The sequence below is a fragment of the Aythya ferina genome (assembly GCF_964211825.1).
Source record: "Aythya ferina genome assembly, chromosome: 17".
NCBI lineage: Eukaryota > Metazoa > Chordata > Aves > Anseriformes > Anatidae > Aythya > Aythya ferina.
In genome coordinates, this window is record NC_140316.1 from 11,765,182 (window position 1) to 11,789,286 (window position 24,105).

The window sequence follows — 24,105 nt, forward strand, 5'->3', positions numbered from 1 at the left end:
AGCAGCCTGGCAGCCTTCACAACGTGGGGTGGTCTCCCTGGGACGTCTGGAGACCCTGATGATATCCTCAGGGCAAGGGAGAGTGCTTGCAAGTGTGCCCTGGGCCTGAGGATGGAAGGGGTTGGCTGCAGAGCCTGCTGCAGGGCTTGCAGCTTTCGTAGCCCCTGCTGCCCACTGCATCCTTTGCATCCTTTGTGCCACTCGCAGCCCTTGCACCCCCTGGAGCCCAGTGCATCCTTTGCACCCCATTGTAGCTCTTGCACCCTGCATGCCCCTTGCAGCCCCTGCACAACTCCCAGGCAGGCCTGCGTGCTTCTCCCTCTCACCCACCTCCTTCCCAGGTACCCTGCAGTGACCCCAGAGCACCCAAGGCAGCGAGGAGCCCAGAGCATCACTTGCAGACTACTTGGGATTGTAAGAACAAGTCACCCAGACCTGAGGGGGGTCAGGGACACCCCCTCGGGCTGCTGAGTCCCAACCAACATCAGCTTGTCCAGCTCTCCACCCGCTGTGGTACCTCCAGTCCCAGGCAGGGCAGGGCTGCAGCCCCCAGCTGCGTCAGCCTGGATGTTTCTCGTGGCATGAGCTGTTCAGCTCCAGGGGAGAAAGCTCTGGCATGAAGACCCCATGCTCCCCCCCAAAAAATAACACTCAGACCAGGCAGGTAGGATCCCCCTAAATCCAGATCTTATTTTAGCTACAGCTCAGGCTGAAATTCCCCATTCGGATGTTCAGCTCCTGAGGCCATAGCAGGGGAACACACTCACTCCGCAGCACTTGTCAAGTTTGGATAAATCCAGAGAGCCTGAGGGGGTGGCTATGAGGCTCCTGCGGTCCCCCCCTCACCCAGGGGATGAGTGCCAGTGAGGCTGAGGCCAGCTGAAAGGTTACAGTGGCAGGAGGAGGAAGGCAGGGAGCAGGGGCTGGGTGGCAAAGCCATCACCAAGAGCGACCACACCGAGCAGAGCAGGCAGGCAGCGAGCACAGGATGAGAACAGAGGGGTGGAGGGACAGAGGGACAAGAGGGGGATCTCAGCTGGGCACAAACCAAGCTCGTGGTGGCCAACACGTCCCTGGGCAGAGCTGGTGCCGAATCCCCAGTCTCTGTCACGGCTAGCCAAACCCGTAGCCGTGCCTTGGAGAGGAAGGCTGCGGGCAGGTTGCTCTCCGAAACGCAGCCCTTCTGAGCCCAGAGGATCTGCATCACTTCCCCTCCACCTCTACCGAGAAGTCTTTGGGCTTCTTGCTTACAGCAGTAAAGCAACATCTTGTGCAAATGCCGCAGTGCAGCTGCCTCTTTTGGCACAGCGGGCTGCCCGGTGAAGCCCTGCAGCCGTTCTCAGCTCCAGCTCAGTGACTCAGAGCCACAGCGATGTGGCTGCTGCCCCGCGGGGACACCGGGCTCTGGCAGCCGTCCCCTGCGGATGGCTCTGCGCTCAGGTTTCTCTGGAGGATTGCTCCTAATTGCAACGTTCTCCAGTTGCTAAAATGAGTCGTTGCACTTCATGCGTGTACATGTTTTGTTCCCTCTGCCTTGCCCGTTCAAATTGGGGTCTCAGCAGTCCTGCACAGGCAAACCTGCCCTTCGGGGAAAGGTAATGACCAGGCTCCCTGCCCTAAATGTGCAGGGAGCACTGGACACCTGTGCAAATAAAGGCTGGGGACCTCACTGCCCTGGGAGATGTGTCCTTGGGTGAGTGACCTGCTGGGAGCAAGGTGCTCTGGCAGTGCTGCACCCCATGGGAGCAGCCCTGGGGCAGTGGCAAGACAAGCAGTTCTGTCAGCACAGCATCCCTCAAGCCCTCTGGATGTCCCTGCAAGCCCCGTGACTCAATGCAAGGCTTTAGGATGCATAGCCACACATGGGAAGGTCCCACACTTCCTCATCCCATGCTGCACCCCCTGAGCCCCCTGACTCTTGCCCCAGCTGCTCAGGAAATCACTGCTGATGCCCCCCACCACCTGATTGAGTACTCCCACCCCAACGTGAGCCCACACCTCAGCTCAGGGCATGCTCCTTGCCCATGTGCAGTGCCCTCATCCCCATGCCCACGGTCTCACGCAGCCCCCCAGCAGGGCCCTGGCCCCCAGCTCCAGCTCCATCCCCCTGGCTGGCTTGCTGCAGCGCCTGCCCCGCATCGCTCCGGGTGCCTCCCAGCCCAGCACAAAGGCAGCGTTGGCCCCACGCACCCCGAGCCCGCTGCCTCGTGGCGTGCACACCGGCTCAAATATCCGCGCCGGTTCCCACAAGCAGCCCAGCCTTTCCAAGACAGCCTGAGAGCTGGGAGGAGACAGCGCCCCGAGCCTGCCAGACTAATGAGAAGCGCATGGGACCCACATCTGTTAGCAATTGAGCAGGGAGCAGCGTTGGGAACGGAGGAAGCACATATTTCCTGCAGCACAAAGGAAGGGAGAGGAATGTCCACAGCAGAGCAGAGCAGCGTGGGGGCCCCAGGGTGCAGGGCCCTCCCACACACGGTGACTGCAGCCCCCTCCCTCCACCAGCTCAGCCAAGGCTCCTTCGATAGGGGTTGGGGCATAAAGGCACAAGGGGCATTAAATCCGCAGAGGGTCACAGCGCCGATGGGCTGAGGCTCCCCCTTGAAAGAGCATTGGAAAGAGGGTGGAAAAGACAGAGCTGGTGAAGCAGCTTTATGGGCTGGAGAGTTCAAGACAGGGGCAGCTCCATGACAAGTGAGACATGCTTGGGAGAGGGACAAGGCAGGCTGCATTCAGGGCTGTCCTCAGCAGCAGTGGGCCCACACGTCTGGTGCTGGTACCGGGTGGAGTCCTGGCCCCATTACAGGGCAGGCAAGGCTGCTGAAGGGTTTGCAGGCTGCATGGCCAGGGGATGGATGCCCTGACATGGCCAGAGAGAAACAGGCCCCTGGCACAGCAAAATGCTGCCTGGTTGGGATGCAGGTGGGGGAAGGGCAAAGATCGAGACATCCAAAGTTGCTCAATTCCAGCTGCATCTCATCCCAGGAGGAAGCTGATTCAACAGTTCAAGACGGTTCAAGTCCCTGCCAGCTGGTGCACAGCAGGAGCCCTGTTCTGCAGGGCTGTTTGTGACAACCTTGATGGCATGGGGACACCAGAGCACGGGCCACATCACGGCCACAGCCACCTCCAGGGCTGTGCTGATGCAAGGCTCCAGGCTGTGCTCAGCAGCCCACCGGTGGCTGCTCGAGCAGAGCTGGTGCAAGAGGAGCGCAGCAGCGAGCAGTGCCAACGGCACAGCCACAGCACACGGGGAGCAAGAGGCTATGAGGACCCAGTGTGGGGATGGGAGCGCATCACAGCAGGGCTCCAGCCCTGTACAGCTTGCTCCAAGTGCCCAAACTCGCACATCAAGCAAGAGCTGTTATTAAATACTTGTGGCAGAGAATGGTAAGGTTTTGGGGGCTGAGCTAATAGACTAGCAGTGCTTTTATGCTGGTATTCCATGCTGCCCCAGCCGGAGCCAAGCACCACGGCTAATACCTTTTAATTAAAAGCCCGTGTTTTCCATTCCCTGGAACCTCAGCAGGCTGTAACCAGCCGGGCTCTGCGCCACGGCTCTGCCTCTGGCAGCTGCAGCTCAGCAAAAACGGTTTGGCAGCTCCTGAGAATGGGGTTAGGAAAATGTAGGTTGATTTGCTTGTTAAAAATACACTGCAGCCTTTTCCCAGAGACACTGCTGCACTGCTGCAGCCAAGCAGGGGAAGAGCAGGACAGACGGACACAGCAGAGTTAACTGTACAAAGCATTGGTCTAAGCAGCCCAGAGGCAGAGGGATCTGTAATCAGCCCACCAAAAGCCTCTCCAGGACCTGGGATTTAGGGATCACCATCCTTGGGTAGAAATATGAGGCAACCAACCAAAAAAAAAAAAAAAAAAAAAAAGGACAATTTATATTCAGGGACATTCTAGGGATGCCCCATTTCTCTGGAGAGGCTAAGTATTCTTCTCTAAAGTGGACATTTCTACTCCCCTTGAATACACAATGTAGTTCTTGTAAGCTTTGAAGCAATATTAAATATTACACTTCTTAAGCTTTTTAATGCATTTCAGTGTATCTTTCATTTTCCTAACTCAAGTCAGGAATCTCTTCATGTGTACCACTGAAATTAATTTGAAACTCAGCCTTGCAAGAAACCTATTAAATATTGATCTCATTACCTGCACAAAAGTGCTCACAAAAAGAAAATATTTTCACTCCAACAGTGCATTTGAAGTTGAAATGAACTTAATAAATTCCATGTGTTTTAAGAAATTAAAAGAGCGAGGATCTGAAGACATTTCCCATACCCTCACAACACAGCCATAGCAGTCTGATCGCTCCCTCCTCAATGCTCCCCTAGTCAGTCCTCAAACAGCTTCCTCGTCCTTTCTTGCTCCAGCACTGTAACAATTATAATGATTTATTTAACAAAAATACATCCTGCATTTTTTTTAGAGAAGGAAGGGCAGCAGCTCCCGTTCAGGGAGGAGGGAGAGTTCTGCCCCTCAAAGATCAGCTGTGGTTTCTGGGCACTGGCAGATGCTTGGCACCTTTTGGTCCCAGCAGAGTGTACCAACAGGCCTCAGAATGGCTGCATAGTCATTGCTGCCAAGCTCACATACCTGACAGCAGTGCTGAAGATTTTTTTGACAGATGAAGTGATTGGAAACATTTCTAACAGCCTACATGATGCAGCACTGGGATACTTTGAATGTGCTCTCCAGTACTGGGCAGCATATGAGACAAACCAGGAGCTCACAGAATGTGTTCTCATTTTTGAGAAGGGCTGTCGGTATCCTGAACCACTTTAAAATACATCTCCAGACTCTAATGCTTTGGTGTTTTATTTTGGTTTGGTTTGGTTTGGTTTTTGACCTTGTTAGCTCTTTACATTTTGAACCACCCCCAGAGCAGCACCATAGCTGTCCCCAAAATAACCGAGCAGGTCAGGGCTCATTCCCACAGCAAGTGTGTAACAACAAGCAGCTCTCAGATAAACTTCCCTGTTTCTGGGGTTTGAAAACTCTGTGGTAACTAACGAGCAGGAAGCACTTGTCTGTAAGTCCACAGCTATTTTCTTAATGATAACAAGCTGAATATGAGCCAGCAGCATGCCCTGGGCCCACCGTACCCTGGGGTGCATTGAGCATGGCATTGCAGTCGGTTGAGGGAGGTGATTGTCTCGCTCTGCTCTGCTCTGTGCAGCCTCACCTTGAGCACTGTGTGCAGTTCTGGGCACCACAGTACAAAAGGGACGTGAAACTGTTGGAGAGCGTCCAGAGAAGGGCTACAAACATGGTGAAGAGTCTAGAGGGGAAGATATATGAGGAGTGTATGAGGGCACTGGTCCTGTTCAGCCTGGAGAAGAGGAGGCTGAGGGGGACCTCATCAAGGCCTACAGTTTCCTCACGAGGGCATATGGAGGGGCAGGTGACCTATTCTCTGTAAACACCAGTGATAGGACCTACAGGAATGGTGTCAAGCTGAGGCAGGGGAGGTTCAGGCTGGACATCAGGAAGAGGCTCTTCACCCAGAGGGTGGTTGCACGCTGGAACAGGCTCCCCAGGGACGTTGTCATGGCACCAAGCCTGTTGGAATTTAATCAGTGTTTGGACTGTGCACTTAGTCGCACAGTCTGAATTTTTGGGTAGAACTGCGTGGAGCCAGGGGTTGTGCATCAGTGATCCTTGTGGGTCCCTTCCAACTCGGGATATTCTATGATTCTGTGACTCTATGACTCTGCGTCCACTTGGGTGCAGCCGGAGCTCGGGCACCGCGCGCCTCCGTGCCGATAGGGCGCGATATCGCGCGATATCACCCGATATCGTGCGATACCATCCCTCCGGCTTCCGCAGGCCCTCGGCACTCGGGAGCTCCCCGACGGGGCCCCGCCAAGCTCCTCCCGCTTCGCCGCTGGCGCCTGCGCCGGGGAGCGGAGGCCGGGACCGGGGCGGAGCGGGGCCGAGGGGGGCCATGGAGCGGTTCGGGGGCGGTGGGTACGAGGCGGCGGCGGCGGAGCTGTCCCGGCAGCAGGAGCGGCATTACCGGCTGCTCTCCGAGCTGCAGGCGCTCGTGAAGGCGCTGCCAAGGTGTGTGGGGCGGGACAGGTCGATATCGGTATCGATATCGGTATCGATATCGGTATTGGTGCCGGTTCTGACCCGCACCGCACCCCGCCAGCTCCTGCCAGCAGCGGCTCTCCTACACGACGCTGAGCGACCTGGCGCTGGCGCTGCTGGACGGGACCGTGTTCGAGATCGTGCAGGGGCTGCTGGAGATCCAGCACCTCACCGAGAAGAACCTCTACAGCCAGCGCCTCAAGCTGCACAGCGAGCACCGCGGTCAGCGGGGTGCCAGGAAAGGGCTGGGGGGGGTGATGGGGACACTGGGGGGGTGATGGGGACACAGCCCTGTGGCACTGAGGGGAGGTGGTGGAAGCACTGGGGGAACTGGGTGCACTGGGGGGGGGTCACTGAGGAGAGGGGGGAGTGATGGGGACACTGGGGGTCAAGGAGGGTGATGGGGACACAGGGGGGGTGATGGGGACACTGGGGGTCGAGGAGGGTGATGGGGACACTGGTGGGGGGAGAGAGTGACGGGGACACAGCCCTGTGGCACTTTGAGGGTAGGTGGTGAAGGCACTGGGGGAACTGGGTGAACTGGGGGGGTCGCAGAGGAGAGGGGCCTGGGGCACCAGGGGCTGCACGGGGAGGCTGGGAAGCCAGGAGTGGGGCTTCAGAGCGGGGCACTGGTACACTGTGGGGACAGGGCAGGAGGGAGGGAGGAAGGAGGGGGTGCAATAGCTGCAGGGTCCTGACCCTGTTCCCCAAGCAGGGCTGAAGCAGGAGCTCTTCCACCGGCACAAGGAGGCCCAGCAGTGCTGCAGGCCGCACAACCTGCCGATCCTCCGTGCCGCCCAGCAGCGGGAGATGGAGGTAAGGGGCGAGCAAGCAGGCACAGTTTCCCTCGGTACCCTTCACAGTGTCTCCTTTCCTGGGGCTTACGGCTGTTTTGCTGCAAGGCTGTGCCTAGCTGTCCCACCCAAGGAGCTGTTGCTGTTGCAGGGGGCGTCACAGTGCTTGGCACGTCCAAAGGGTTTATTTAGTCCTCCTTGAAGCCTTGGAAGCTGCCAGCCATCCTGTCCGGCCATGCTCACAGACCCGTGGTCTCTCCACTCCAGCTCGATGGCCCTCTTTCTGGCCCCTTTGACCCCTCAGTCCTTTCTGACAGACTAGACGACTGCCCGAGGCTATTGCTGTCTAGCGCAGTTAGAGCCCAGACCTGATCTGACAATTATGGAAGCTGAGGAACCTGCTCTAAAAGAGCAAGGCCTTCTCCACAATATGCTAACGAGTCTGTTTGCTATATTACAAGCTTAAGCCTGCATCTGGATAGACAGCAAGTTGATGCAAAATATAAACATGCATAAAATCTACCACTATGTGTTAGAAAGCGAGAAAGCAGAGAACACTCAAAACTCGTGTTTTACTTAGTTACGCTGATAAGGAAGAAATAACCTAAGATAACTAAAACCAAAAATTGATTCTTAGTGTTTCTCAAGGCATTTCTAGAAAGGATCTTCAGCATGAGTGGTAAATTCAGTCCCAAGGGTCTGAAGATCATCTTACCTGTACATTATAAAACTGTCTCTATCTTATCACTAAAGTAAGGGAAATTACAAGTAGCTAGTTTTCTTAATTCATATAATTGAAATGTATGCATGAAATTACTTTACTACGTGTAAGGCAAATGCATAACTGTTTAAAGGTAAGCTATTTTCTGACCTTTGTACATAACAACCGTGGTGTTAGAGCTCACTGTTGGATCTTTTGTTTTCACTTCCCTTATTTCTTACTGAGATGACTAAAGCCAGTGTGGACCTATATTAGACATTCTGTGTCTGCATAACTTTTACTTGCAGCATAGCAATAAGTAATGATCTATATTGCTGATTCTAAAGCATTTTTAATATTGTATTTGCTCAGTGGACTTGATTCACATTAGATCATAATCATCCATATTATGTGTTTTGTTTTTCCTTGTATTATATCATGCACAACTTCCTACATTTTTTTACCTTCCCCATGCCTTTTTGTGTTATTAATTCCTCTGTCAGGAGGAAGTTACTGAATTTACTTCTTCCCTTTTATACGTGCTGTTATTCTCTGACAGAATAACTGCTCTGTTATTCTAAATTCTGTAGAGCATTTTGGGAATAGGTCAGTAATCTTAGCAACAATTGCTGCATTTCTAATCAGACCTGCTCTCTGTGGTTAAAGGTTTTGAAGACCAGTTCTTGTGGAATAGCTTGGGACCAGTCACACAGGAGGGATAATTCAAGTTGTAGTTTCTAGATGTCCAGCTTCCTAATGGAATCTGTAGCACTTAAAATCTGGCTTAGCCTACCAGCCACTTGAGCTGAAGCTTATGTTTAAGCCTTACTTTCTCTGAGTCTTTGGTACTTTTCTGTATGTCTACCCTAAACACTATGCAGGTAACTAAATCTCATTTAAAGAGATTTTCAAGCCTTTTCAAGCCCAAGGACTGGCAAATCACTTCTTCACCACAGGACTAAGTGAAGACAGTGGTGTGGTACCTACTCCTTTGCTCCAAGGCCATCAGGAGGAAGGAAAGTCCTTGGGGAATGTGGGAGCCAAAGGATTTGAATCTTCCACCGACAAGAATTATGAGCCTTCCAGACTAAAGAATTTATAAACACGGAGTTTTCTTAGGTTCTTGGGATAGTTAGTGTTGGAAGGGACCTCAGGAGGTGTCTGATCCAAACACCTGCTCAAGGCAGAGTAAGCTCTGAGGCTGCTTCAACTTGTTCACAGTTTGTCCAGTCAGGTCTTTGAAACCCCCTTTGTTTGGGTCAGGCCTTTTGGAGACAGCAGCTGGTATTTTCATGCTACAGGACTAAGGCCACTGTCATTCAGATTCTGGCTTTTCCACAGAACTTGTGGAACTTGTTCTCCCTTTCAGATGGATCTGCCCAGGCCTTTTAAACCACAGTTGTTGACACAGGAAATCCCAAACCTAGTGACTTCTCCCTCTCTGTGCAGTGAGGATTATTTATTGCCCTGAATGTCTCTAGCTAAATGCTTGCCTTTGTTTACCATGTTACAAAGGAGCAACATTGCGTGGGTAAAATGTTTAAACTTGTCATTTAGTCCTTACATGAGAAGGAGCCTTCCTTTATGTTTAGAGCAGATTTGGTGTTTCCCAACTTTCCCTGTGTCTTGAGAAGGAAGGCTGTTTTTCAGTGCAGCCCAGTAAGATTTTATTGCCTTAGCAGTGCACATATGTGGCGTTTTGTTGGAGCTGGGCTCTCCTCAACCCCTGCAATTCTTCTGCTTTGTTCTGCCCTCTCTAAAAGTGTTCCTTTTAGCCAAGTAGGTTGATATTTTCTCCATAAGTGACTAGCCAAGCCCACTTCTGCAGCTAGCAGAATATAGTAGCCTTTGTAGAGCATGCTCTCAACACTTGATTTCCAGTGTGCCTCTGAAGTAGCAAATGATCACTGTGTTCCAGCTAGAGAGGATAACTTACACCCCACCATTACACTGCGTGTCTGTGGCAAGTGAGTTCCTGCTCTGCCATCCTGTGCTTAGGCAGTGAACTCATACCTTTACATTGCTCTGTTCTTCCGTTCATTCTTCTGAGGTAATGCAGTTTTCTGCAAAGGCAAGGCAGGAGGGATCTGCTGGTAGGGCTACTTGGAAAGTGTTTGTTTGATAATATCCTTCATCTGCCAGAAATAGAGCCCCAGCATAGTGTAGTTCCAAGCAAAGCTTCAACTTGCTGTTGTCCATACAAAATAAGCTGACTTTACTATCGCAAAGCTAGGAGTTGAGGAGCTTGACTCCTTAATCAATAAATGGGAACTGGGTCTGCTGTAAAGCTCCAGCTTTGTACATGTTTGTGCTCAGAGAATGTGGAAGCATCTGCACTGGCTGTGTGGTGATTTTCTGTGGCTTGTATTACTCCTCCAAGTCTTCCATCAGTGCTGCAAGGGATATGTGTTTTTTGGACTACGGACTTCTTTAGCCCATGTGCTACTGGAGTACTCAGCTACATCCTGCTGCTCCTAAGGAAAAGTTATTCAGATTGTGATCTGTTGCTCGTGGTCTCTTTTTTAGCCTCAGAACGCACATAAACTAGGCTAGTACTAGCTGTTTCCCTGCTCTTTCATGAGAGGTAGCTTGCTATAAGGCATGGCAGTCACTCAAGTAAGATCTGAGGCCGTGCTTGCTGCCCTCTACTGTCCTTGGAAGAGTCTAGGCCGGAGTTTAGAGTCACAGTTGGAATTATTGAGGATCTAGTAGCTCTTTGGTTTTGGTAAAAGACTTAGAGATGAGAAAAATATACGAGGAAGGTGAATAATCCACTCTTCTGCTGCATATCATCACCTCAGGCTGTGGAGCAACGAATTCGAGAGGAACAGCGAATGATGGATGAGAAAATTGTCTTGGAACTGGACCAAAAAGTGATAGACCAGCAGAGCACTCTGGAGAAGGCTGGGGTGTCAGGCTTCTACATCACCACCAACCCACAGGTAGGTTTGTGTTTGAGCAGCGAGCATAAGATCTGGCAGTGTTCTTGTGCTAACATTTTTTTTTAATTGATTTTTTTAAAAATCTTACTCTATTAATGAATTCTGAATTGCTGGCTGAAGAAGAATGATCAGTCCCTTGCCTCATCAGCTGATGTGTAACGTGCTCTGGGCAGGCCAGGTAGTGGGTTTGAAGCAACAGAAACCCATTAGAGAGGGCAATATCCCCAACCTTCTGCAGTGTTTTTCCCACTGTGGATGGAAGAAACATTGTGCCAACAGCCTGCAGTCCTGTGACCCTTGAACAGGTCCATGGAATACTGAAATAAATGGATAAGTAGGTTTGTCATTTTTGTGATTAGCTTAGCTATCACAAAAATGTGATAAAGCAATTTATATTGCCTTCAATATGTCTTGTTTTTTTAAAAGGCATCTCATTAATTCTTGCTTGTGACTTACTGGAGATAGAACAATTCTCTTATCACAGTCTGATACAACTGTGTTTCTCCAGTGCTCTTAAAACTTGAGAGCAGTTGCCTAGCTTTTTGTTGTTGTTGTTGTTTTTCTTCTGTTTTCCAACACCACAGGAATGGAAAACTGAAAATTCCAAAGTCTTATTATGATGCCACTGAAGTTTGCAGAGAATGTGGGAACAGACTATTCTTAACTGTATTTTTCAGCTGATTAAATTTAGCTTTGATAAAAACCTGCTAGAGAGAAAAGTTGGCTTACACTAAGTTAGTTAAACAGTGATTTTCTAAAACTCACAAGATTCCTGCTCGTGTAGCCTTGAATAAGTCCCCCTTTTTTTTTTCTTATGCCACTATTACTCATACTGAAAGCAGCTCTTTGTCTCCCCTCCTGCCCCTGCCTTTTATGTCATTTTTGTAAGTAGTAACTCTTACCAGGGTTCCTATTTGCTGTTCTTATTTATGTTTGCCTTTATGGTAGCTGGTAAACCAGACCTTGACTTGCATCTATGAATGCTGCCATCATACAAGAAATCACTGCTGAAATCTGTTGTTCTTCATACATTTCCATCAGCAGATGTGTTCTTCCCAGTCTGTTATATAAACTGCCTGTTTATGCTGTTGATATATATATTTTTTATTTATTTATTTATTTTTACAAAAATAGGTTTTTATTTCCATAACATAACATCTACAAGCCTGCGTCACGGAACCAGGGTTTACTGAATTAGATAACCTGCCATGTGCAGGGGTAATACAGTCTGTTTGCTAAGTGGCTTGTGAGATAAATTTGAGTGAAGAACAAGCAGATGGCAAGGGGAGTATAAGGAAGCAATAAGCTGATGCTGGTGATTGTAGGGGATGGTGATCTCAACTCAGTGGCAGTCACAGAAAAAGGAGTTTTTGAAGAATGAAAGAGGGGATTGTATACACCAGCACAGCAGTGTGTTGCAAGTACCTTAGAAGAAACCAATTGGAAAGCACACAAAGTATTTCCTCCTGCTTCCTTCCCTTGTCTCCTGTAAAAGGATCAGGCACTGGAGTTGTTGTTCAAGAACAATGAAGGGGAGCTGTGCCTACCTGGAGAACCTCCCCCAGGGTGTGTGGCTCTGTGTGTGCAAGGGGACACTGCTGCTCTCCTCCACTGAAGGCTGTGTGGTAGAAAAGGGAAAACCTTAAACTGGCCAGCCTGACAGCCCTCACTGGATTTATTGTTCAACAACTGTCAAGAAGAAAGAACCTTTTTTAACCAGTAACAATTTGTAAAGCACTGGGATTCCTGATGCAGCTATAGTTTGCAGCAGATTTAAGTTATTAATGGCTTGTGTTTTGTAGAAACACTTAAGATTAAGCCCTTGTTTTGCATCTGCAAGCTTTTTCTCTTGTTCCCTTAGGACTACTCGTTCTTGAGTGGGTGGTACAAACCAGTCCTTTCTGCTTCCTGCATAAGGGTATGGGATCATTTTATTCTTGCAAAAATATCTTTTTTTGCTTTACAGGAGCTGACTTTACAGATGAACTTGCTGGAACTGATTCGGAAGTTACAGCAGAAGGAATCTGAGTCAGAGAAGGCCTTCTCTTGAACAAGCAAATCTGCTGTTTACTTTCCAGAGTTTTCTTCTGAATTCCCTCTAAAGAATAGGCTGTTAATGCATTTGCTTTATATTATATAAGGAAGGGGTTACTGGTCTGCAGCTGTAGAAGAAATAGCTGTGTCCCTTAGGAAACCTCTAGAGATGGGAGAAGCAGACCTCCAGAGCAGAGTCTGAAGCTGAAGAGTTTCAGACTGCCTTTCTACTCCTCAAAACAAGATGCATGTTGCAGTTCCTGCGGCATTGCAAAGTGTCACTAAGACAAGAGGTGACTGAGGGCGTTAATCTGCCACGTTACAGCCTGCAGTGTCACTGAGGCAGTCTACTAAGTCGAGAGAGACTGTTGTAGGCATCAAGTCAGCAAACCCAAACCGCTGATGTATGGATGTTCTCTGTTATCCAGGGGAGTGAAGCTGAATTTGTGAGGAGTGTAATCTCCAAATTACAATCTCTTCTTCTGAGTCAAGGAGGAATGAGTGTCTTCTGATAAGGGGTGGAAGATGTGAGCAGCTGTCCTATCAGACAGGAAGCAAAGCATTCCAATACCTTCCGGTGCAGCCTTAGTGTGCAGATAGCTGGTGGGTGGGGGAGAAAAAAAAAGTTTATCTACAAGAAGATGCATTTGTGTGTGCTGAGGCAGAAACGACATCCTAAACAGGCAGACCCCTTACAGAGAGACATTTAGGCAGTTAACAGTATAGGCTTCTCCTCTGACTTTTATTAAGGGAGGCCTCTGTCCACCTGCACTGGACGGTGACGTGTTGTCAGTGGTGTTTCCACCCGAGTCAGATAGCAGAAAAGGCTTCAGAGCTTTTGCTTTGTTACTTCAAAACAGTTTCCAAATGGATAGAAATAAAATATTGCGTACAGCCTCCTGGGGCTGCAGCTTTTTTAAATGTCAGCAATCACACAGTTTTTCCATCCTTGCTAGATAAGCATGGGTTTGGGGCTTCACTAGATTAAAGCTAGAGAGCTGGAGAGTTCCTAAGAACTTTTAGGGCTGAGCTGATTTACTCTTGGTTGCATCCCCCAGACTTGGTCCACAGGAAGAATCTGAGCACTTGCTGAGAGCTTGGTTAAAAGACATTGCACATCACCTGACACCAGCACATTTCTTGCACACCTGAAGCAATGTTGGGACCTCACAGGAAATGGGATGGGCAAGGCAGAGACTGAAAGCAGTTGCTTTCTTCATGGATGAACAGCCCTTCAAGCCAGAGCAGCTGCTGGGGATGGATCAAGGACTCTTACCAAAGTGTGTTTAAGGGCTTTGATTACACAAAGATCATTGTTGAAGGGTTCTCTAGCATTCCTATAGCAAAGGATTGTATTTGGGAGACTTCTCCTTTGTGTTACTGTTTGCTCTTGCCTGCATCCTTTGCTATTGCTACCTCTTTTCACAGTAGAAGGCAGTGTTAGAAGGTTCAGAATGTTGTTAATTGCTGAAGCTGGGAAATGTGTCACTTCTGTAAGCCCTTAGGTTCTTATGAAAGCAGATCACTGAAGCCATGGGGGTTTTCAGCAAATTGGGACCATCCCCAGCTGAAGCAAGGAAACTGCAAAGGTGTTGGGAGACTTTGTGGGTGGTGTTTCAGTAGGGTGAGGTGGTGGTGTTGCCTGCTGATGTATGCAAATGCAACAGCATTCTGATTTTCTGCAACGGTGTGAGAAGCAAAGAGGCTTTTGCAAATTCAGGGCTGAGGCACGCTCCCATATCCATCATGACTTTCCCCCCACAGGATCATGCTACTGCGGTTCAGTGATTGCAGACAGAAGGTGTATCTCTTGTGGGGTCACTATCCCCAGTTGGAAAGTAGGTTGATGTGGGAATTGCCCTATTGCAGAATCCCCAGGAATTACCATGAATTTTGTATCTACTTGACCCTCAGCCCTGCACTCAGCTGCTAAAACATCAAGGCTTTGCTGCCCTCTGCCCCAGGCTGCCTTTCTCCGGTGTTTAGGAACCTGGTTTGGTGGGTGATACTGGCAGCAGGGGAATGGTTGGACCAGATGATCTGGGAGGTCTTTTCCAACCTTAATGATTCTGTGATCAGCGCCTGGCAGGCTGCTCCAGTGGTACCATGACAACGGCAGCAGAGCTCCAGCGGGAGCACTTGGGCTTCATGCTCCCACCATCTGGTTTCAGCAGCCTACGGCTCTGCCAGGCAAACAATCCAAGCTGAAATTTTCCATGTCTGCGGTCTGCCTCAGGTTGAGCTTTAGAGGGGCTTTCTGAGCAAGGTGGAGGGTGGCGGAGCGCTCAGACATGGTTAATTAGTTGAAAAGATTTATTTTAAGAGAATAAATCATCTGGGATAGCTCGTGATCAAGGGAACGTTTGATCAGCCCAGTTTCAGTGGAGGAAAATTTAGTCAGCCCCCACATGAAGCATTACTAGGAGGTATAAGGCTGAGAATGGGCAGATATTCAATATTTTTTTTTTCAGCTGCAAGTTTTCCTTCTCTCCAGCCCCCCACATCAGTGCATTTGTGTCACCAGAGGGTGACACCTTCCTACAGGGTGATGCCTTTCCTGCCTGGTGGGTGAGGGAAAGGCTGTTGTAGTCTGCCCAGACTTAGGCAAAGCCTTTGACACGGTCTCCCACAGTATTCTCCTGGAGAAGCTGGCAGCCCATGGCCTGGAAATGAGCCAGCAGTATGCCCAGGGGGGGAAGAAGGCCAACGGCATCCTGCCTTGTGTCAGGAATAGTGAAGGCAGCAAGGCTAGGGAGGTGATGGTGCCCCTGTACTCAGCTCTGGTGAGGCCATACCTCAAGTACTGTGGTCAGGCCCCTCGCTACCAGAAGGACATTGAGGCCCTGAAATGTGTCCAGAGAAGGGCTGCAAGGCTGGTGAAGGGCCTGGAGCACAGGCCCCAGCCCTGAAGCTGGGGGTTGGCCTCTTTTCACAGATAACTAATGATAGAACCAGAGGGAATGGCCTCAAGTTGCACCAGGGGAGGTTCAGGTTGGAAATTACGAGACATTTCTTCTCAGAAAGAGCAGTCAGGTGTTGGAACGAGTTGCCCAGGGAGGTGGTGGAGTCACTGTCCCTGGGAGTGTTCAAGAAGAGGTGCTTGGACGTGGTGCTTAGGGACATGGTTTAGTGGGTGATTGTGGTGGTAGGGGGATGGTTGGACCAGGTGAGCTTGGAGGGCTTTTCCAATCTTAATGATTCCATACAGGGCTGGCCATGGCCTTGTTTCTGTAGTGACAGTGTTTCTGCCCATGGCATTTGGGCTGGAGTCAAACCTTGTGAGAGTAATCCAAAGGAGCTGATCTGGCTGGAAATGCTAAAACAGATTATGGGCTTTCAGCTGACTCAGCTCCTGTGCAGCCCCAGAGCCCTCAATCAGCCATACAGGTGCCATAGGAACACACAGCTGGGGGCCTTCTGCACCTTTGGTTGCAGCTCAGGTGGCTTCAGCCACCCACAAAGCTGGGCCTTAAGCTCTGCCGAAGTCTCAACGCATGCCAGAAGCTGTGTGGAGAGGGGATGCACGAGCGGACTGAGCTACCTGTTCATTTGACAGCAGGTGAGCAAATGGAGAGCTGCTGTGCCAACCCTGTGTTTACTCATGAGCTAGAGAAAGGTCGATGAGCAATGATAGGAAGGGACAAGGCCCATTTCCTGGTGCTTTGTTCTATACTTTGCTGAGCTGAATGGGAGGATAGCAAGGTCCCCTACAAAGGAGGAGGTATGTTGAGCATGGATAGAAGTGGATTTATGCACGTGGGAGCACTTAGTTTCAAATGACAGGCTCCAAGTTGACTGTTACCACTGGGTATTTGGGGTGATGACTGACAGGTCCATACAAACATGAGCTTTCATGCTCAGTCGCCATCAAATGGCACATCAGGAAGTATTAGGATGGGAGCAGAGAAGAAAATGAAAACCATTTTGCTGCCGTGAAGCCACTGGTGCACCAATACCCAAACCCTGCCCCCTTCATTCCCAGAGTGCAGCAGAGCTGGAAAAGGTTCTGTGAAAGGCAGTGGGGATACAAGAGGCCTGGAGCACCTTCCGCCTCCATTTCTCCAGCTGGAAACAGTGCCTAAGAGGGGTCAGGGCTGAGATAAAACCACAGGAGGGGAGCTTCACTCTCTTCAGACATAAGGAGTGTTACATAAAGCCTGTAAAAGGCAGGTTGGGGTGGAACAGGGTTGTTTGTGTGCCGGGCAGCAGAGCTAGGAAGCTCCTTGCTGCAGCGGGTGGGGGTGCAGAGGGTTTACACTGGTTTTAGAGTTGTTGGGGCAGTTCTGGAGAAGAGGAATCACACACTTCAGTCTCTCTGCTGGACTCTAGGTACCCTTTCACTGGGGTCTCTCCGCTCTTCTGCAGGCACTGCTTTTTGCTTCGCAGCATCACTGCGAGCAGGATGGGCTGGTCCAAAACCCTCCTGCCCCTGCAGCCCCTCCAGCTGCTTTCCCCTACTCCTTCCTCTCCCTGGGGCAGAGCTGAGCGTGGGGACGATCCCAGCCACCCAGCCAGGAGCTCCGGAGCATGGGGAGGACAGAGACAAAATCCCCCCTGGATAGCAGCAGGGCGGAGAAGAGCAGCCATTCAGCCCTTCGCCCCATCGGCTGCGTTCGTCTCCCGGGTTTTGGGACCACATCTCCATCCTCGGCTGCCGCCCACCTCTGATGGGGACAAAAGAGGTGGGGACAACGGCAGCGACCCGGGCGCTGCGGGGCTCCCTCCGCCACCTCCCGCTGCCGGGGACCCGCCCGCTGCCGGGGCCGCGCCGGCCTCCGCCCTTCCGCGGGGCTGGACCGGGCGGGGCTGAATCGGATCGGATCGGATCGAGTTGGATCGGATCGGGTTGGGTTGGATCAGGTTGGGTTGGATCGGATCGGCTCGGAGCAGGTGCGGAGCTCCGGGGGCGCAGGGGCCGCCCGCGGCAGGTGAGCGGGGCCGGGTTTAAAGCGGGGGCTCCCCCCCGGTGGCAGCGCCGTGAGCGTGGTTCCCCACGGAGCCTCTCCCCCCCCTTAGGGTTAGGGGTGCTGGGGAGACCTTCCTGCGGCCTGGGAGGTTTTGGGGAGCGGTGTCTGCTGAGTACCGTGGTTTGGGGGTGGCTCGGTGGGCAGCCCGAGGTGGTGGGATTCGGGAGGGGGGCAGCTGGAAGCAGGGAGCAGCTCGTGGATGTCGGGCTAACTGCAAGACCCCAGAGGGTCCCCAGCTCTGCATCGTGCTCTGCCAGGTGTGGATGTCTCTCTCCTGGTCTGGAGAGGACACCCACGGCCTTATTTTGCTGTGCTCGGCCTCTCCATACCTCCTGCTGCTTCTCCCTGTCGTGCCTGGGCTTTCCCCGGGGAAGTAGTGAGTTGCTGGGGAGGGACAGACCCTGCAAAATCCCTCGGTGGGCTCCTGGCATGCCAAGGTTTCCCCTGGGAAGGGAGGTGCTTAGTGAGGCAGGGGGGAAGCAGCAGAGAAACCTTCAGCGTGGCCCTGAGTTGCTTGGTTTGGAATTATTATTATTATTATTATTATTATTATTATTATTATTATTATTATTTTTAGCACAGCTCCATTTTCAAATAGGAAAGGTGGGGAAGTGCTGCCCTTGAGGTGCTGCAATTATCTGCTTGCCTCACCGGCATGTCACTGGGGCATGGGCAGCTGGCTCTGGTGGCCCTGCAGGAGGCTATGGGGCGGTGCTGGGTGCTGACCCCACCACGCTCTGTATTTGGAGCCAGCAGGTCCAAATCCAGGGGAACATGCCTGGTGACTTTTCTACCCTATCCCCAACTCTCCTGGGCTTGGCCAAGGTGCAGGATCCGGGCAGAGAGGGTGCTGGGGCTGAGCAAAACCCTGCAGGGTTTTTGCAGCAGAATGCAACCCGAGCATTTTGGAGCTGCTGCCACCGGGGCTCCTGACATTTTCCTGCTCCCCCTCTAGGTCTCCAAGCAGGGCATCGCTGCCTCAGAGCCCTCGTCCTGCCAGAGAGCAGGGCCCGGTGCCTGCAGGATGGCGAGATGGCTGCCTCGCTCCGTGGACCTGACCCGCTTCTGCCAGAAACTCAACCGAGTGAAGACCTTGGAGGATGACATGATGGAGACGTCCTTCAACAGATGCCTTTCCACCATCGACTTGACGCTGCTGGGCATTGGGGGCATGGTGGGCTCTGGGCTGTACGTCCTCACAGGCACCGTGGCCAAGGAGATGGCTGGCCCCGCTGTCATCGTCTCCTTCATCATCGCTGGCTTCGCCTCACTCCTGGCTGCTCTCTGCTACGCCGAGTTTGGGGCCCGGGTACCCAAGACGGGCTCTGCCTACATGTTCACCTACGTGTCCGTGGGGGAGATTTGGGCGTTTCTCATCGGTTGGAACGTGCTGCTGGAGTACATGATCGGGGGCGCAGCGGTGGCCAGGGCCTGGAGCGGCTACCTGGACTCCATCTTCAACCACAAAATTAAGAACTTCACTGAGACCCACATCGGCACCTGGCAGGTTCCCTTCCTAGCCCACTACCCGGACTTCCTGGCGGCCACCATCCTGCTGGTGGCCACTGCCTTCATTTCCTTTGGGGCCAAAGTGTCCTCCTGGCTCAACCACGTCTTCTCGGCTGTCAGCATAGGCGTCATCCTCTTCATTCTCATCATGGGCTTTGTCCTCGCACAGCCCAAGAACTGGGGTGCCCAGGAGGGAGGCTTTGCCCCGTACGGATTGTCAGGGATCATGGCTGGCACAGCCACCTGCTTCTACGCCTTCGTGGGCTTTGATGTTATCGCAGCCTCCAGTGAAGAAGCCAGGAACCCCCAGAAGGCTGTCCCCAGGGCCATAGCGTTCTCCTTGGGGTTGGCCACCGGCGCCTACATCCTTGTGTCCATGGTGCTGACGCTGATGGTGCCCTGGCACACGCTGGACCCCGACTCTGCCCTGGCTGATGCATTTTACAGGAGAGGCTACTCCTGGGCAGGATTTCTGGTAGCCACTGGCTCCATCTGCGGTGAGTACGCACCGGCTGGTGGAGGAGGGAGCATACAGACTGGGGGCTGGGAGGTGGGGTGGTTTGGGCAATGCACCCAATCTCACGTGGGTTCCCTTCCTCTGCCTGTCCCTCAGCAATGAACACGGTCCTGCTGAGCAACCTCTTCTCCCTGCCACGCATCGTCTACGCCATGGCCGAGGACGGGCTCTTCTTCCAGGTCTTCTCCCGAGTGCACCCCCGCACGCAGGTGCCCGTCATCGGCATTGTGGTCTTCGGGTTCCTCATGGCCCTGCTGGCCCTTGTCTTTGACCTGGAGGCCCTGGTGCAGTTCCTGTCCATCGGCACACTGCTTGCCTACACCTTTGTGGCTGCCAGCATCATTGTGCTGCGCTTCCAGCAGCAGAAGGCAGGCGCCCCCACGCAGCCCGCTGGCAGCCGGCCCAGCCCCGAGCCCCGCGAGGGCCCCGCCACCGGCGAGCTGAAGGAGTACGAGTCCTTCTCCGACAAGCTCCAGCTGGTGGATAGAGACAAGAGCAAAGAGCACCGGGAGCCGGGGCAGCTGAAGGCAGCTTTCGAGCCCTACCTGGAGTTCCTCAGCGACTTCTACCCGGGCGAGGTGGTCACGGTGGCAGTGGTGACCCTGATGGTGTCTGCCGTCTGCCTCTGCTCCATCTTGGTGTTTGGCAACACCCACCTCCACCTGCCCACCTGGAGTTACTCCCTGCTGCTGGTCCTCTTCAGCCTGGGTTTCCTGCTCAGCCTCCTCCTCATCTGGGTGCACGAGCAGCAGCGCAACACGCAGACCTTCCAGGTAGGTTTAGGGGCCGTGGGCTGGGATGAGGCAGGGTGTGAGCAGTGCTGCCAGACCCTGGAGAGGCTGTGGTCACCCTGACCTGGTAAAAACACTGCAGCTGGTGGCTGTGTCCTGAGAGCAGATGTGCCCAGGTTGTGCTGGGATGGGTGTCCTCCCTGTCCCTTTGATGGGGAGCTGCCCTCGAGGGTCACTGCTGCCTTCCAGCATTCCTCCCCGTGTCCTCTGCATGTCCTGGCACTCCTCCTGCTCATCACAGGTACCCCTCGAGCAGTCCAGGCATCTGGAAGGCAGTGTTGTTGCTCCCTGCCTCTGCTATCTATCCAGGACCCTGTTGTCTCTGGATTGCACTGGGTCTGCTTTGGTCCTCGTTCCCCTGCCTACCCTGCCAGCCTGGCATACAGCCAGGAAAAAAAGGTTCTCAGAAAGCCCCAGTGACCAGGTACAAGTTGTCGTTCCCCACATTTGCTTGCCAGTGCCATTCTGTCTCTGCGGTTGTAAGGACAAGGACACGGTCCTACAGCGCAGCAGCTGTGCCTGTTCCTGGCAGGTCGCTCACCGATGGCTCTGGTTCTCTTGCAGATCCCCCTGGTGCCCCTGTCCCCAGCACTGAGCATCGTCCTCAATATTTATCTCATGCTGAAGCTCAGCTACGTGACGTGGCTTCGCTTCACGGTCTGGCTTATTTTAGGTGAGTGCTCTCATGGCAGCATGATCCCTGGGAGCCCGTGCTCCCTTCTGGGGAGAGGGAAGTGCCTGGTGTGGCCCTGGGGAGCAGGAGCAGGGCAGCAGTGGCCTCCCTGCTTTAAGCATCCCCTGTCGCATCCAGCAGAAATCTTCTGCATCACTCCTTCAGCATGTGGCACTGACCGGAGTCATCTCCAGACAGGGGAAATCCCGGTTTCCTCCACTCATGCAAGGAGAATCCCTGGAATATCTTGGCCCAATCTGCCTGCAGGCCCCCCTGACATTGGAGATGTGTCCAGCACAGGGCCCAGCAGCTTGAGCACCATTGGGACTGGGCCACCAGGCTTGTGTCTGCCTGGACAGAGGGCACGGCACTGGCTTACCTGGGCTAGTGATGGTCCTGGCCAAAGGTCCTGGGGCTTCGTGGGATGGTCAGGGGGCAGAGGGCAGACCCGGAGCCCTGCTGCTTCGGGTCTTCCTCCTCCTCTGCTGCAGCCACTGCTCTCCATCTCCTTCTGCAGGCCTGCTCGTCTACTTTGGCTATGGCATTTGGCACAGCAAGGAGAACCTGCGGGAGCCCCAGCTGCAGCGTGTCAGCGCCCACTACGTGGTGTTCCCCAGTGGCAGCCTGGAGGAGACGGTGCAAGCGGTCCAGCCCAGCCCTCAGCCCGCTGCTGGGCTGCCAGACACGGACACCGATGAGGCCAAGAGATGACGCCCCAGGGGAGGGGGCAGCTGGGTGGCCACAGCTCTGGAAATGCCTGCCCCCACCCCACGACAAAGCCAGGGACCCCCTTCTGCCCGGTCCCCTGGGTGCGTGGCTCCGTCCAGGGAGGGCACAGGGACACTCGCCCTTCCCCGTGTGCTTACTGCAGAGTGTGGGGGGCTGGCTGCCTCCGTCCCCAGCCCTGGAGCCGTGGCTCTTTGCCCCCAAAACCTAGTGCCTGCCATGCCCACGGGGAGCCTCGTACCTGCCGCCGTCCCCTGTGCGCACCCAGGGGCCGTGCAGCAAATCTCCCTTCTGCTGCCCTGTCCCCACAGCCCTGCACAGCTGGGGACACCGGGGCTGGGCCAGACAGCCCCGTGCTGCCCATCCCAGGCCTGATCCTGGTTCTTTCTACAGCCCTGTGCTACCTGCAGCAGGAGCTGGCTGTCCCCTTGGCTGCCCCCACCTCTCCAGGGGCTGCTCTCCTGAAATACCAGGGCTGTGGGGGCTGCAAGGAGCAGCTGGGGCTGTGTGAGCTGGAGAAGTGCTGTGGCAGGGTGCAGGCACCTCCTTCCAAGCCAGGACCATGGGAAAGCCAGCGTGGCTTGCATGGTAGGAGCCCTGCTGCCACTTCCCAGCTGCTGGTGCCTGCTGGTTTGGGGTGTGCTGGAGGCTGGCGGCCACACCAGGCAGACTGGGAGCCCAATTCCAAGGTCCTGTCTGGACAGACTTTTGCCCAGCCCTGCAGGAGGGGTGGGCGCTCAGGATCTTGTCCCCTGAGGTGCCAGCAGCCTCCCTGGGAGCCTCCCAGCTCCCCCCTTCCTCTGCGCTCCAGCAGCTCATCCTGCACCATCACCTACATGGACACAGGCTTTTGCTGGCTCCTGGTGGCTCAGGAAGGGCTCTGGGGGTGCTTTTTGGTGTCAGCTCCTGCCCTGCACATGTCCCTGAGCGGTGGTGGTGTTGGTAGGGGGTCCTAGCACCCACCTGGCGAGGATGCTGTACTGGGCAATCCCTGCCTGAAGCTGAAGGTATCGGGGTTTTGGCATGTTTTGAAAGAGGCTGCTGATCCGCCAGGCCTCCAGCATGCACACCCTGCCCTGCCCTGCTGTAGGGTGGGTGTGCAGCATCCCCTGCATCCCCCTGTGGGGTCAGCCCTGCCCTGGCAGGGAGCTGGTTCCCATTGCTCATCCCATCACACCCAGGGGTGCAGGGGCTCTGTGCAATCTGATGGCTCCTCAGTGACCCCCCCCCTCAGTGGCACAAATCTGCTGGCCCTGCCCATGTCCTGCTTGCCCCCTGCACTGTTGCTGCTGCCGTGGGGGGGGGGCTGCTGTGTCCCCACCGTGCTGCAGCCCTGCTTGGCACCTCTGTGTAGTGGCTTGTGAGCAATGGGCTGACTCAGTCACCCTCATAAACACTGGTTCTGCAATGGCTCTGTGTGTCTGTGCTGTATGTCCCCCATAGCCCGCCTCTGGAAGCTGCTCCCCCAGCAGGAAAGCCCCCAGAAGCTTGGGCAAGGGGAGTTTTGCACCACCTGTGAGAGCCTGAACCCCTTTGTCAGCTGCAAGGACGATGCTGAGCAGGGAAGTGTCTTGGCACCGAGGCAGAGGCTTTAATGCTGCCAAAAGTCATGACCTGAGCTGATGAGAGAACTTGTGAATCAGTGTAAATAATGTGAATTAAAAAGTCACAAGATAGCCTGTCTGGCCCCAGCCTCACCATCGTTTGCTAGTGAAGTTCCTTTCCCTGATAAGAAAGTGACTCTTAATTTAAAAAAAAATAATAATAAATATTCAGCAGCTATCTGGGGAGGCAGATAGCTTTAAGTCTCCTTATCATTTGTTTCCTCTTAACCTCCACTATAAATCTATTGTCTTCAAGATAAAGGCCAGCAGACAAAACAACAGCAAGATATCAGGGAGGGAGCCTGGCACAGGTTCGCCTGACCAGGAAAGAAGTAGAACTGGCAGAGCAGAAGAGGATCAGTTTTCTGTTCTCTTTTGTAAGAAAGGTGCTGTCACTCCGTGATATACACTCAGTGGTGGCGGGCTGAGCTCACCCTGCATGGGTGGTGTTTGGTACAGCTTCATCTGCCGTGATGACCTCAGTGATGCCAAAGGAGCCACTAAGCCACTGCTACTTAACCTAGTTAAAAACGTTTATTTGTAAAAATGCAGAGTGCTTAGAGTTACTGTTGTGCTGAGCCATAAAAGCCACGTGTGGCTGTGGGGACTGCGCACGAGCATGGGCTGGGCAGGCATCAGGGAGTGACGTGGATGCAGCTGGCAGGGAATTAAAGGATCAAAACGTAATTAGTGGCAGCCTGGGAGGAGAGTATGCCCTCTTGAGCACATTCGTTTGTTGTTTTTTT

General features: G+C 53.2%; 2 protein-coding genes across 2 annotated transcripts; both read left to right on the plus strand.

Moving 5' to 3' along the window:
• Window positions 1–5,926: 5,926 nt before the first annotated feature.
• Window positions 5,927–13,471, plus strand: LOC311446313 (protein DGCR6). The gene is made up of 5 exons (XM_084539334.1): window positions 5,927–6,072; window positions 6,164–6,324; window positions 6,818–6,918; window positions 10,398–10,538; window positions 12,505–13,471. The coding sequence occupies exons 1-5, from the start codon at window positions 5,957–5,959 to the stop codon at window positions 12,586–12,588; spliced, it is 603 nt and encodes a 200-aa protein (XP_084395460.1). The 5' UTR covers window positions 5,927–5,956; the 3' UTR covers window positions 12,589–13,471.
• A 2,289-nt stretch (window positions 13,472–15,760) lies between these two features.
• SLC7A4 (solute carrier family 7 member 4) lies at window positions 15,761–23,569 on the plus strand. Its single transcript, XM_084539335.1, has 5 exons — window positions 15,761–17,500; window positions 18,495–19,545; window positions 19,662–20,338; window positions 20,921–21,029; window positions 21,547–23,569. Exons 1-5 carry the CDS (start codon window positions 17,240–17,242, stop codon window positions 21,738–21,740), a joined length of 2,292 nt encoding a protein of 763 aa, XP_084395461.1. The 5' UTR covers window positions 15,761–17,239; the 3' UTR covers window positions 21,741–23,569.
• The last annotated feature ends 536 nt before the right edge of the window (window positions 23,570–24,105 follow it).

Excerpts from the sequence above, each read along its gene's own strand:
- LOC311446313 (XM_084539334.1), top strand. The coding sequence starts at position 5,957 with ATGGAGCGGTTCGGGGGCGGTGGGTACGAGGCGGCGGCGGCGGAGCTG. Across the intron at positions 6,073-6,163 it reads CTCGTGAAGGCGCTGCCAAG|CTCCTGCCAGCAGCGGCTCT; the intron begins GTGTGTGGGGCG and ends GCACCCCGCCAG. Across the intron at positions 10,539-12,504 it reads ACATCACCACCAACCCACAG|GAGCTGACTTTACAGATGAA; the intron begins GTAGGTTTGTGT and ends TTTGCTTTACAG.
- SLC7A4 (XM_084539335.1), top strand. The coding sequence starts at position 17,240 with ATGGGGACAAAAGAGGTGGGGACAACGGCAGCGACCCGGGCGCTGCGG. Across the intron at positions 17,501-18,494 it reads GCAGGGGCCGCCCGCGGCAG|GTCTCCAAGCAGGGCATCGC; the intron begins GTGAGCGGGGCC and ends CTCCCCCTCTAG. Across the intron at positions 19,546-19,661 it reads AGCCACTGGCTCCATCTGCG|CAATGAACACGGTCCTGCTG; the intron begins GTGAGTACGCAC and ends CCTGTCCCTCAG.